At 36.5% G+C, this 14387-nt stretch overlaps 1 protein-coding gene across 1 annotated transcript in view; it reads left to right on the top strand.

The window, feature by feature from the left end:
• The window catches only part of GRM3 (glutamate metabotropic receptor 3), a gene marked incomplete at both ends in the record, with an annotated part of 93149 nt that overhangs the window by 16236 nt on the left and 62526 nt on the right, over window positions 1-14387 (top strand). Inside the window, one exon of the mRNA XM_081287340.1 lies at window positions 3408-4263. Coding sequence (XP_081143466.1) covers window positions 3408-4263 — 856 coding nt within the window. The remainder of the gene's footprint in view (window positions 1-3407; window positions 4264-14387) is intronic.

Here is a 14387-nt window from a genome sequence, read left to right as displayed (position 1 = left end):
AAATCTTCCTCTCTCTTATGCTATATTCGTTTTTAGAATCTGTGTCTATATGAAGCATATCTTTTCTTTTAAAATGCTTTTTTTCTAAAACAGCTGTAACTAGATCCTGGTTTTCCTTCCTCCTCTCCTACTAATAATAACATGTTGGGTAACTTTCTTCCAAGATTTCACATTACTTCCCTATCATAAAATGATTCTTCCTTTACCATTCAAAGTAATGTCCAGTGTGTAGGAGTTTCCCTTACTTCTTCATGCTTTCTCAAAGAAACCATATGGACAGTAAGCAAGTTATGAATGTTTTAAATGCTCAGCTTTTAGACAAATAGAACAGAGGACTCAGCTGACAACTGCCTGGACACCCCCTCCCAAACCTAATTTAAAATTTGACATTAAAAAGAAAGCTCCTACTAATAGCAGTTAAGCAATTTATGGTATATACCATGATATTGCTCTCCTGTTCTTCCCACCTGCCTGTCTTTCTGGGCTTTAAGTCTCAGGTTATGGTCACACAGTATAGGGACAAGAAGAAGTTGTAAAGGGGTGACCATGGTACTTGAAGTCAAAAGACTTGGTTTTACATCTTAATCTGCTTCCATATTCTAGCCAAACAACTATGAACATGTTTCCTCACCTTGTATAACTCAGTTTTTACATATTAAAATAGAGATAATAATATCCACCACAAAGGGATGTTATAAATATCAAAGAAGACAATATATACACATACTCAATACATTAGTAACTGGTTTTACAACAGAACAAACACATTTTTAAAATGTATTAAACAAACTATGAACATTGTTCTTCTCTAGAAATCAGGTTGGTATGGGTGAGGGAGGGGAAGGAAGGAAAGAAAAGAGATTAATAATCTACTGCCTTCTGTAGTATTTATTTTTAAATTAATCATGTTTATTCTTATAATCTAAAGAAATTAATTTTAAAAGGAACAACTCACTATGATAAAAGTAGTTCTATGCTGCTTTGCTTGATTACTTATTTGTATTAAATGTATTTTTAATGTAAGTCTGAATATCATAACTTTGAACTATGTTATTGACCCATGCTATTCATATAGGTGATCCAATTGAGATTATACATATTTATTAGAGTTCCATCTTAATGTTTCAATTCACCAAACATGCCTTCTTTTCCTAGAGTTGGTTGTAGTCTCCTCATTAAACACACATGCCCAAAGTTATATATAACTTTCCTAATGATGACAATAATTGCTGTTTTATTCTAGCTCACAGTCTTCCTATACAGGCTTCAGTTCATTGTGCACTTTTCCATGTTGTCATTATATCTCAAGTTCATTGTCAAACTCATTTTCCTGTGTAGTCTTCCTTGATTGTGAATTGTTCTTAGAAGTCCCAGAGAAGTAGACATGAAGCCATAGTATTCTAGCAGTCAAAAGACAAGAACATGTTTTCTTTATCAACTTCATTACTCCAGACTTTCTGGGAGAAGAAAGTTCCATCCATTTAGAATCTTTTCACTTTGGTTCGTACCTGTCAGAAAATAATGCCTCTGTGTATTTTATACTCTGTCTCCCTAAAAAGTTCAGTTCCTGATGAATATACTTCAAGATGAATAAAGTACCTGTATTGCATTAAGAGATGGTCTCTCCAGTGCTACCAAGAGAGTCCATAATCAAGTCAAATCTCTGCACAGATAGGGCTTTATCACCAAGCCTGCCAAAGTGGCACATTAATCCAATGGCAGCCAGGTACTCATTCTAGAATAAATGTTAGTACTGTCTCAGTGCCACCTGCCACTTCAATCAGGCTGAGTAAACAAGTAATACTACTATTTTCAAATGAGTCAGTATAGGTCATTTTTTTTTCCCAGATTGTAAGAAAAGAATAAATACATGGCATACTAGGTTTCCTCCACCCATTCACCTCCATTCTCCCAAAATTTCCCATATTCTGAAATGCCAAATGAAAAAAAAAAGTTTGAATTCTAATTTTTCATTATGTTGTGTGTCAAGCCCTCGATTGTCTGGCTATTCAATCTGTGGTTAAGTGAGAAATACCAGGATTTGAAAAGATATGGGAAACATTTTGATAGCTCTGGGCTATATCAAGTGTTAGTTTTAATAGCAGGCCAGATCTTCAATAACATGCTGTGTAGCTATGTATGAACTTGGTTGCTGGTTTCCTTTGTCACATGAAATGATGATTAATCAGGACTCAGATGTCAGTTGTTTTATGTTGCTTGTGCTCTTTGCTAACAGTTGCCTATTTCAAGCTGTTCTCCCTACTTGTCAAATATAAATGTGAAACCACAATTTCCAGAAGGAAAATTTCAAAGCACTCATTTCAATGCACTTAAAGTAAACTAAAATATTCAAGTTGTTTCTGATTAACGTCCACTTAGAATATTATATAATTTAACTAAAGTCAGTATAGAAACAAAAGTTTTCAGAAGACTGGGAGAATAAAAACACATTATTATTTTGTATTCGTAACTATATATTCCTATAAATGCTCTATGCAATCCTCCTCATTAAACTAGTGTCCCTTTCCTTTTCATTTTTACAATTAATACATAAAAATACTGTTGACAGCTGATTTTTAAGATACTTAAATTTTGATTCAGAATAAGCTTTAAACATTTTTAAGAAGGGGGTTCATTTTTGACAATGTCCTCAATGCTTCTTTGATTTATAATTTTAAAAATAATGTAAGAATAGCATATTTGTATGTTTTCCCTTCACATAGTCCAAACGGAATCAATTTTTAAGAAAATGAAAACAGAAGAAGTTGGTCAAGTTTTTCAAAAGTTTAGAACAGTGTATGCCTAAGTTTTTGAGTGGACCAAATAGAATTTCAGTAGAATTGATTTTTTTTTCTTTTGCTTAACCTAGATAATAAATGTCTAATTTGGACTGTCCATGTGGCACATAGTTCCCAAATTAAACTCTTTCAGAGACTGCCATTTTTAGCAAAAGAGGGGGAAGTGAGAATTAAACACCCTGGCTCTTTCTATACAACTGCAGCCAAGTTGTCTAAAAACTGAATTTGGCCAATTCACTGTAGTTCATTGTTTGAGCTCTAGCAGGACCCCAGAAACTTATAACAACCACACTGAGGGCATCTGAACAGATTTTCCTAGTCTAGGGTTTACCATAGTCTAGAAAACTCTACCAGGTGGTGCCCTTCTCATTTAGTACAATGCACTTTCCCAGAGCAAGCACTACCTGCTTTGGATCACCTTCCTAATATCCAAGTAGGGTCTGATATACTCTCAAGAACTGACCAAAAAAAAAAAAAAAAAAAAGTGTGCTGATTTAGAGATGAAAGGGTACTGGTCAAAGGTAAGGCAGGTGTTATCAGTTTTCATGTTCATTCATTTAATTTCCTCGAAGTTTTAAAGAAAGAACTCCCTCTCTCTCCTTCTCCCAGGTGGCAAACCTGCTGAGGCTCTTCCAGATCCCTCAGATAAGCTATGCGTCCACCAGTGCCAAACTCAGCGACAAATCGCGCTATGATTACTTTGCCAGGACCGTGCCCCCCGACTTCTACCAAGCCAAAGCCATGGCCGAGATCTTGCGCTTCTTTAACTGGACCTACGTGTCTACTGTGGCCTCTGAGGGCGACTACGGAGAGACTGGGATTGAGGCCTTTGAGCAAGAAGCCCGCCTGCGCAATATCTGCATCGCGACCTCAGAGAAGGTGGGCCGCTCCAACATCCGCAAGTCCTACGACAGTGTGATACGCGAGCTGCTGCAGAAGCCCAATGCGCGAGTCGTGGTGCTCTTCATGCGCAGTGACGATTCACGCGAGCTCATCGCCGCAGCCAGCCGCATCAATGCTTCCTTCACCTGGGTAGCCAGCGATGGCTGGGGCGCACAGGAAAGCATTGTCAAAGGCAGCGAGCATGTGGCATATGGTGCCATCACTCTGGAGTTGGCCTCGCATCCTGTCCGCCAGTTCGACCGCTATTTCCAGAGCCTCAACCCTTACAACAATCATCGCAATCCCTGGTTTCGGGACTTCTGGGAACAGAAGTTCCAGTGTAGCCTCCAGAACAAGAGAAACCACCGGCGGGTTTGCGACAAGCACCTGGCCATTGACAGCAGCAACTATGAGCAAGAATCCAAGATCATGTTTGTGGTGAATGCTGTCTATGCCATGGCCCATGCCCTGCACAAAATGCAGCGCACCCTCTGTCCTAACACTACCAAGCTCTGCGATGCAATGAAGATCCTGGATGGAAAGAAGCTGTACAAGGATTACTTGCTGAAAATCAATTTCACAGGTAAGCAAGGCGCCTTTAATCATCTTCTATGGTGCAAACAGGTGGAATCATACAGGAACTGAATACCTCTGTCCCCAACCAGAAATCCTTGTTTCAGAGCCACAAAAGTTTAAACTGTTGAACATATATTCAAGGTACAATAAGAAGGCTTTTTGAGGTTTTTACTTATTTTTAAGTAATTTTAGTTGATTTAGTATATGAGAATCAAAGGCCTCCTAGGCTGATGGCCCCATTGTGATAGCTACCGAGATGTGGGCCATGCTACATTTGCTCTTTCTCATTGTTAGCTGCAGGATATGACACACGTGACATGGCCATTTATTCTCCTTTAACAAAATTGGCAACTGTCTAAGGAACATGAACTTCTAAGCCTTCCTTGTGGGAGATTGAGCAAAAGAATCTCATAACTTTCACAGTGGGTGAGAGAGAAAAAAAAGTCACTTTTCCCAGTGCTTAATTAAGGGCAAAACTGAAAAGATACCCAGACATTGTAGTTTATTTCTTCTGTTATACAGAAAACTTTTCCTATGGGTTTTAAGAGTTGTGGTTTTTCTTGAATTATGGTGTTCAGTGAAACTTTTTCTGAGAATCTTAATATATATAATCAAATTGAAGATTAATGGAAGTCATTTTGATCAGTAGTGACCATGCAAAGTATATTCTAAGATATTTTTGCTGCCTCTTCATTTATTTCTAAATATGTCTGAATATTTCTAAATATAGTCATTTGTTTTGTTATCTATCTATCTATCTATCTATTTATACTGAGGATTGAACACAGGGGTGCTTTGCCACTGGGATACATCCCCAGACCTTTTTACTTTTTAAGACAGGGTCTTGCTAAGTTGTTTGGCCTCACTAAATTGCTGAGGCTGGCCTTGAACTTGTAATCCTCCAGCTTTAGCTTCCCAAATTGCTGAGATTACAGGCATACACTACTCTACCCAGCTGTATTTTATTTTAATGCATCTTTAACATATAAAAGAAAAATCTTTAGGTTTGCATTCTGTACTAAGACATCATTTCATTAAGGGACTAGTTCTGGGAACTCAGGCTTAATGCAAATCATAAAATGGTAATTAATATTAGACACAAACAATTTTGATGCCGAAACATTACAATGATACAATACTTGCATTTGCCTAAATTGCTAATAATCTTTCATGCTTTAGGGCATCATTCAAGACTATATAGTCTTTATCAATTTATTTATCATCTAAGACCTGAAAATGTATACACATATATGTTACTATCATTGAAGCAACTGGAAGGTGTCACATCCATATTAAAGGTGATGCCTCAGAAGTACAGTGGTCTGGGCTGGGGTTGTGGCTCTGCAGTCGAGTGCTTGCCTAGCATATGTGAGGTGCTGGGTTTAATCCTCAGCACCACATAAAAATAAACAAATAAAATAAAGGTATTATGTCCAACTACAACTAAAAATATAAAAATTAAAAAAATAAAGAAGTACAGTGGTCTGCAAAAATTGCTGGCAGTAGGCAAGAGAAGTCTGTGAACATTAGCTCCTATTCTGGAATTCTCACCCACAGGCATCCTTGAAAATAAGCACAAATAATGCCATCATCATTTTTTTGCATAACTTGTCTTCTTCACTCTCCCCAAAGGGAGACAAAAGCAATACAAATCCATACTGTCACTCTTCCCTCTTATTAATCTGATAGAAATAACCTCTTACCATTAGAATGATTATTAAAAGTGGTCATAAATTTTTGCACTCTGCATTCCCACATGTGTATTGATTCATATAGAAACAATAACATATATACACATATAAATATAAATAGTACTAAATAAACATTCATCTCAAAATTCCAGATCCCTTCTGATTGACATATCCAGAAGATAAATGAATCATAGAGTCATTAAAAAAGAATTCCTTTACTCTAAAACTGAATGAACTCTGGGTTATCCAAAATTAGCATCTACAATGCATTTAATTCTTAAGATAATTCAATACATAACACCTTCAAACTACTCTTGGGATAACCATTTATCTTTATTCACCACATTTATTAATTAACTTTGTTTTTCTAGTTTGCTCATTAATCCTTTGATGAAAATATACAAATATATCCACTTATCAACACGAAAGCTCAAGATTTCAGAGAGCCTTTTCAAGGTGATTTATGTAACCAAAACATTTTCCTTCATCTGACTGCTTGGGTTTTAAAAGCCAAAGAAAAGTGAAGAAATAATGCCATTATTAAGATAAATGAAACAAAAGTATCTTCTTTTTTGTCTCTCTTGTTCAATTACTAGCTCTAGTTCAACAACTCAGTTTGGCTATGCATACCTGACTACAAAGTGCTGCTTTAACCTTCTCAATTTGCCATACATTACCAGTCCCTCTCCGTCTCTGAAGAGAGCAGCAAGATGAAAAGTAGGTTTAAACTATAGAAAATAAAGGAAATGTATATTGGCCACAAGGTGAATATGCTTAGCAATGAGAATTAGACAAGATGATGCATAACTAATGGGAGGGTACCAAGATATTAAATTAGCTAAGTAGTGCATTTTTTTAAAAGATGAAGATTGACTGTAAGAACCTAGCACTTTACTAGGAGGTACATAAATAGAAGAGAATGGAGATTATAGAATGACAATTTGAGTTCATAGTAACCTGTATATGACTAAATATATACATATTTTTAAATTTATATATAGATTAAAGATTATAAGCATAAATGTCATATTACTGACGATTGAAAAGGTATCAAGTTTTTTTTCTTTGTCAGCTATTGCAAAACAGGTGCTTGGCATTTTTTTATGATATATTATCTCTATTTTTCTATTTTGAATATTGATGCAATGGACTAGGCACATAGTAAATACTTAGCAGACACTAAATCTGCTCAGTTGGGCAAAAAAAAAAAAAAAAAAGTTCTTTCCAAATGCATTTACTCCAAGATTCTTCTGAAAAGGGACAGTGGTAACCAATTCTCTAATAACTCTCACCTTTACAGGATGAAAAAGCTAGGCCTCCTGAGTATTTTAACCACAGAGTTTAAAATATTCTCTGATGTTTGGTGCTTTCTTACTAGGTAATACAAGCATTGGTCAACATGAGTTTTGTTTAAAGTTAACACAGTTTAAATATTCCTTTTGCAAAATAGATTTTGAAGAGCTATGCCTTATTAAATTTCTTCTAAATAGTGAGCTTTCTGACATGGGTTGGATCCCATGTATATCCCACATTCACCCTTCTTTCCACTGAAACTACATGCAGTTCCCCCAGATATGTTATGCCTTTGTTTTGCCTTCGTACCATCTGAACATATCAGTTTTCCACCTAGAACACTCTCGCCCTGTCCCCATCTGCTGTATCTGCCTCTATTCCTATGTGTCTTCAATAGTCAATTTACTTGATATTTGCTAAGGAAACTTAACTTGAACTTCTAAACTGAATTAAGTACCCCTCCTCATTTTCCCGCATTGTTCTGACATTTTCCTTTCCCTCATACCTTCCATCCAATCTGCCAAAATACCCTGTTGGCTCCACCTTCAACATGGATCCAGGATCTGATCACTTCTCATCATCGCAATGGCTACGACCACCACCACGGTCCCAGCCACCAACACCTCTAGTCTATATTTGGTATTATCCTTCCAATTAAGCCTACCTCCAACCAGCCTCCACAATCTATTCTCTACCTGACAGCCAGAATGCCCTTTAAAAATGTAAGGCACAGCAAGTCTCTCCTGTGCTCACACCCTCCAAGGACTTCTCGGGCTTCACATGATCCATCAGGCCTGAGAGGCCCTGCTGGACCTGCCCCTGCCCCTCAGCTCTGTTGGTGTCCCTCAAGCTCCCTCTTTCTCACTGCACACCATCAAGCACTGTTTGTACCCCAGGGCTTTTTTTTTTTCCAGCCAGTTCTCTGACTATAGTGCTCTTCCCACATATCCCTGGGCTAATCAGCTCCCTTGCTTGCCTCATGTCTTCATTTATATATTACCTCCTCTGCCGGAAAACCCCAGGGCGTCCCTCCCACCCTGATGCCCACCACAGTTGCCCCCTTTTCCCTTTAACCTGCTCTTCTTTCTTTTGATCTCATGGTTTTTTCATCTCCTGCTACACACATCATTTATTACTTTAGTGTTTATTCTTTATTGTTTGATCCTCACACTAGCATTTTGGCTTCAGGAAAACAGAAGTCATTACTGATTTTGTTCACTCGTGTGTTCCCAACATAATAGGTGCTCAGTAAATATTTATTTACTATGAACAGCATTTCGCAACCAAACTAGGATTTTTCTTCTCATCTCTATTGCCAGAACTGTGAGCTCTTCCAAGGGACAGAACATATATATCATCTCTTATCTCAAATACCTAACAGTTTCGGGTATAGAAGAAGCATTATATAAATGTTTACTGAAGGAATGAGGAATGAAAAAAAAATCAATCAACAGATTTATAAGGTGATTCTTTCATGAAAATTTAATGTATATGTTTTATTTATTAACAAGTGAATTTCAAGAAAGAAAAGTGTACTATATGACTTCTGAAATGGCTTGCTTTTACACTAAGCACTATCCTTCAGTTATGTTCTATCATTTCCTTTGAGATAAATGTAAAACCAAATACCATTAGAGCTTGAAGATATTCATCACCATCTTATAGAGGAAACTCCCCAAAATGAAACCCATTTTCCTATGGTCATACATCTGTTTAGTGGCAGGGCCATGATTGAAATCTAGTTTACTAAATCTAGTGTTGCTTTTAGACATACACAAAGGCTCTGGGGATAGGATGTCTTTGATGTCAAACACTGAACTGAATACAACTTCTGGCACATACTAGATATTAAGGAAATGCTTATCAAAAGGTTTAAGATATGCTTCTTTTTGTGTTCCATTTTATTATCCCTTCAATGCTCCTGGGTCACTTGCTCAACTAATTGGAGAAAAGTGGTGTATCCAACACTTGAACTTTGGAAGGTGGAACTTAAATCCCAAACCTTAGAATATGAAGTTTGAAAGCAAATTTTTAATTAAATAAATTTTCTATGTGAAAGAGTCATGGTTTCCCAACATTCAAAAGTAAATATTTAAATGAGAATTATGTTTCGTGTCATGTGACTTTTCAAAGTGACTCTGAGTAAAATTTTGCCTGTGCAGCATATAAAAGGAAAACATAAACTACCTCAGACAGTTAAGAACAGAGGAAATAGAGAGGCCTATTAAACATTTAAAGAAATGCAATGTCACTGTCACTCTGTTCACGGTGCAGTACAATCTCTCTCACTTTTCATTCTCAGATCAGTCCTAGAAAGTAGAACAGAATAAAATCATAGAGTTACAAAGGACCTTCCTGAATGATGAGCTTTGTGCCTACTCCTCACTTGACAGAGGTGGAAATTTAGGATGTCAGCATTATTATCTTCACTTACTAAAGCACACAAAAGTGGACTCAACTGTCAGGGTGATGTGGCAAGTGGAATACACTCAATTCAAAAGAAAAAAAGAGTAACCACTTATTGAACATACTACCAGAAGTACCCAATATATATCCAGTTTCAAGTGGACACTATCTCAGGACTCATTCTTAACATTCCCCTGTGTGATTCTCAAGGGTGGGCTACCATCTTTGAGAATGGAGAAATTAAAGATTTAATTTCAGAGGAAATTTGTCCAAGATCCCATAATAAATAGAAGATACAACAAAGCTCTGATTTAATCATTCATTCCACAGATATTTAAATGTGTGCCAGGGCCCTAGGGACCCAGCAATCAACAAGAAAGATGCAGTCCCTATTTCCTGGAAGGTACACCAGCCTCTAGTCTCCAGAATAACTCCAAACTATAGAAGCAGGATCAGTGAGAGCAACACTATTGGGGCATTGCCCTTTGCTTTTTGTGCTGTTTTGGCTTTGGTTTAACTTTTGGTTTGGAATTGGAAAATTATTGTGTAGCTTTTTTCCAGAATAGATCTAAATTCCATGAACAAATCCAAATCCCAGAGCTTGACTTAACAGTGAAGAGAGCAATCCCCTGTTATTGATGACCAAAACAGGACTAAATAGGATGCACAGCTATGACAGATTTTGTTTGTTTGTTTGTTTGCTTGCTTGCTTTCCCCAGCCTCCACTCACTTCTAAGTACCATAAAGCAGCCGCCTACAGAGATCATAGACCTAGCACCTGGTGAATAGGACCCAACTTTGATCTTATGTTTACAATTCTCCATACCTGGAAGAGCAGAGGATGCAGAAAATGGGTAGTTCAGGCTTGCTGCCCCATTCACCTCTGCGCCTGACTCATCCAATAGGAGTGAGGATCAAGCCTGGTTGGGACTATAATCATAAAGCACAGGCCAGGCAGGGCAGATTTTCTAGGACATTGCACTCCAAGGAATACATTTTAGCTGGCCCCAACCCAGCAAGGCTTTCCTCTTGAAAAGTACAGGGCCATCCAAGGCACAGCGAGGAAGCCAAAATGGTAATGGCCACATCTTTAGATGAATGGGCTTTGAAGTCCCTGAAAGAGCAAACTGCTCTTGATCTTGCTTCCTCCACTGGAACATTTGTAGTTCCCACAAAAGCACAGAAACTTGTTCCAGCTCTCCTGATCAAAAGCATTTCGAAAACGTAAAGATAAATATCCTGTACTTCTTTCTTCCCCTTTCTCTCTGGTCAGCTTCCTGGGGTTACAAGAATAAGATTTAAACCCTCTAAGGGCACCACTAATGTGCTCACTTATTTGTTTATGCACTGTGCATCTGTGCTTTGGTGTCTTAGGAGCTTGAGAAATGGTTCTAATTTTAAGGTCATGCAGTGGACGCCTAATTGTGGACTTTGGTCTGTGCTTTCTGCTGCTGTTTGCTATTACTATTATTATAGTTACTATTATTATTACTATTTTATAAAGCCTAATTTTATCTTAATTTATTCGAATTCTTCTGTGAAACAGAAAAAAATAAATCCTCATCATCCCCAAAGAAGTATGAAAGAAATAGATCTACCACTTTGCTAATCAGAAGAAAAAAATATAATAAATACATGATTTCCTCTATCTTTCCATACTTTTAAACACTGTGGCATATTTACAGGACTATCATTCACAAAAGAACATGAAGGTTGGAGAAAATGTTTTGAGTATTTTTAATGCAACTAATATACCATTTAAAAATCAGTCACCCTATATTCCTGACCTTTCTGACATCCTGTGTAATCCCAAAACAACCTAGTCTTTAAGGGTTTCTAATCTGAAAACATTGTCATGGTCAAGTTGAAAACCCATATTTTTCCTACTTTCGTATACTTTTATGCTACCCCTCTTCTTCAATGGGACACCGAAAAACCAACATAGAGAAAGGAAGTATTTTCAGTGGTCTCAACAAAACATTCCTGACCCAGACAGCAACCACACACATTTTTTTCTACAGGATCATCATCTAATGAAATAGGAAGGTATGGGAAGTTCTTCCCAGAGTTTAATTTGGTAATCCTCCCAGGGACTTACCATAATTTTCATTGTGCCTGAGCACTGGACCCAACTTCTGAAGATTAGGGATGCTAACACAACATCCTGAGAAGTAAGCATTGAGAAGGATGTCTACAGACCTTGACAACTGTCCACCATTTCTATTTCCCTCTCACTTTAGACATTTAACAAGTGTGTGCAGTGCTCCTTAGTTACTTTATATGATATTAGCAGGAAAGTTTACATGTCACCCCTAATACTGGACCTGGGGCAATGTAGGCACTCCACTTATGTCTGACTTATTCTACAACTATGGTAGTCAAAGGATTCCTCCCACAGTCTAAAGTAAAATAAATTTGGCAGAGTCCTTAAAAGTTCTAGTAATAGCATCTCAGAATATTTAAATATGTAATTCTATTTAAAAAACAGTTTATCTAGCAGAGAGCTATATTAAATCCTTAAACTAATATTTCAACTACAAAAGTTAAGTCATACACACATAAGCCCACTGAGCCAAGTATAACTACATGTCTAAGATTGACCATGAATATTAACCTGCTATTTGTCCATTCATTCAGTCATTCTTCTTCAAGAAGTAACCAAATTTTCCGAATATAACAATTTGTCAATATAGTGTATTAATTAGTTAGCCAATTCAGAAAAGATTATTATTTCTGTTTTAGTTGTAGAATGGGTTTATCACATACAAAACCCAAGTGTAGGAGAATAATTTGAGAACCATTGGTCCAAGTTTTTAAGATTCTTTGTTGAGCCAGGCACAGTGTAATCCCAGCAGCTCAGGAAGCTAAGACAGGAGGATCATGAGTTCAAAGCCAGCCTCAACAAAAGGAAGGTACTAAGCAACTCAGTGAGACCCTGTCTCTAAATAAAATACAAAATAGGGCTTGGGATGTGGTTCAGTGGTCAAGTGCCCCTGAGTTCAATCCCTGGTACTCTCTGCTCCGCCCAAAAAAAAAGATTCTTTGTTGAAACAAGATCGCACTTTCTATTCCTATAGTAAACAGTTGGTTAGCTATAGGTCTCACCTTTTATCATAGCAAACTTCTTAAAAATTTGTTCTTCATGATAAAGCAAAGACAGAATTGGAAATTTAATATTATGAATTGAGTCCTTTTATAATATTCTTTAAAAGATAGAGGGAGGGGGCTGGGGTTGGGACTCAGTGATAGAGTGCTCTCCCAGCATTTGTGAGGTGCTGGGATCCATCCTCAACAACACAAAATAAATAAATAAATAAATAAATAAAATAAACGTATTGTGTCCAACTACAACTAAAAACATATTTTTAAAAATGAAGCGAATTTGTGGGCAACAGTGACATGCATGTAATGAAGACAGAACATCATGATATCATTATGAAACTTTCAGTATTTCATGGGTATCAGTAACAGGCACTAAGAAGAATGAAAAACAAAGAGTAAAAAAGTTATTTCAGCCCTCAAGTAGCTTTGCAACTAGCAAGTGTAATAAAAGAATATAAATATAACTTATACACACTACTCTAGTTCACCATTGGCACCTTGAGAGGGGTAAGTTCACAGTATGTACACAAAAAAGAGAAATCACAGTGATAGAGGGTCAGAAAATACTTCCTAAAAGATTAACACTGAGTAGGACTATGACATTTTTAGAAAAAAAGGTGCAATATCAATGCCATTTGGTTCATCTTATGGACAATAGCAGTGATAATAAACGATCACCTAAAATTCATTATCCAAAAATGTATTTGTTAACTCGTTCATTAATTGCCATAATGATGTCTTCAGTAAAGAATGACTCATAGCATAGACCTCCAATTATATATTTCACTCCTTCCTCTGAGAGCATCAAATTGCACCAGATCAATGTTTGCAATATCATACCATTATTTCTGAGAATCAATAGTAAATCACAGGAAAAAAAAGTAATCACTGTCTTAAATGCTATTTAAGACTACATTTTTCTTCCCTATCACCCCATTCTCTTGCTCTAATTACAAACCTCCATATTTAATTAAAAGCAAATTGATAAAAGAAAGGAGAAAAATACTAGGTCTGAAACTCTTACAGAATTACTATGCACAACCATTATAGTTTTGTGGGTTTTCTCAGTGTGTCTGCGCATTTTTCTCATTGAGTTCATTGTTATCAGCAGATTGTGGTAGTTTGTCACAACTCAGCTTTTATTTCTAAAAGAGTTAAATACTATAGATTCATTCTTAAATTCGAACTTAAGAATTCCCTGTTGAAAATTTTTGTTTATAGGTTACTTGATCACTGATAACTACATGGTAGCACAATACCAGCTTTTCTGGGTTCTTATAAAAAGACATTTCTGTTCCTAAAATGCTTGTTATGTCTAATAAAAAAATGAAACTTTGATAACCTCAATTTTAATAAAAGTGAAAAAAACAAGGCATTTATAATGAAACTATTCATCTCCTTATTTTTAGTCACTAAGAACTCTATGTCTTCTTTAGACATATTTAAACAGTAAATTATAAATAAAATATTTCTAATAGGAAAACAAACATGTCAACTTCCTAACATGGGTCACTTGACTGATTTTGCCTGATTAAGTTCTTCCTAAAAACTTGTTCTGTGGTTAATTTCTTCTCAGTTAAATTTCTTCCTTTTCCCTGGGGAAATTTACATGTTCTTCTTCTGCCTTTTGTCTTGCAAG

This window comes from Spermophilus citellus (genome assembly GCF_964194105.1).
Source record: "Spermophilus citellus genome assembly, chromosome: 3".
Lineage (NCBI taxonomy): Eukaryota > Metazoa > Chordata > Mammalia > Rodentia > Sciuridae > Spermophilus > Spermophilus citellus.
This window is presented reverse-complemented; position numbering and strand designations above follow the sequence as displayed.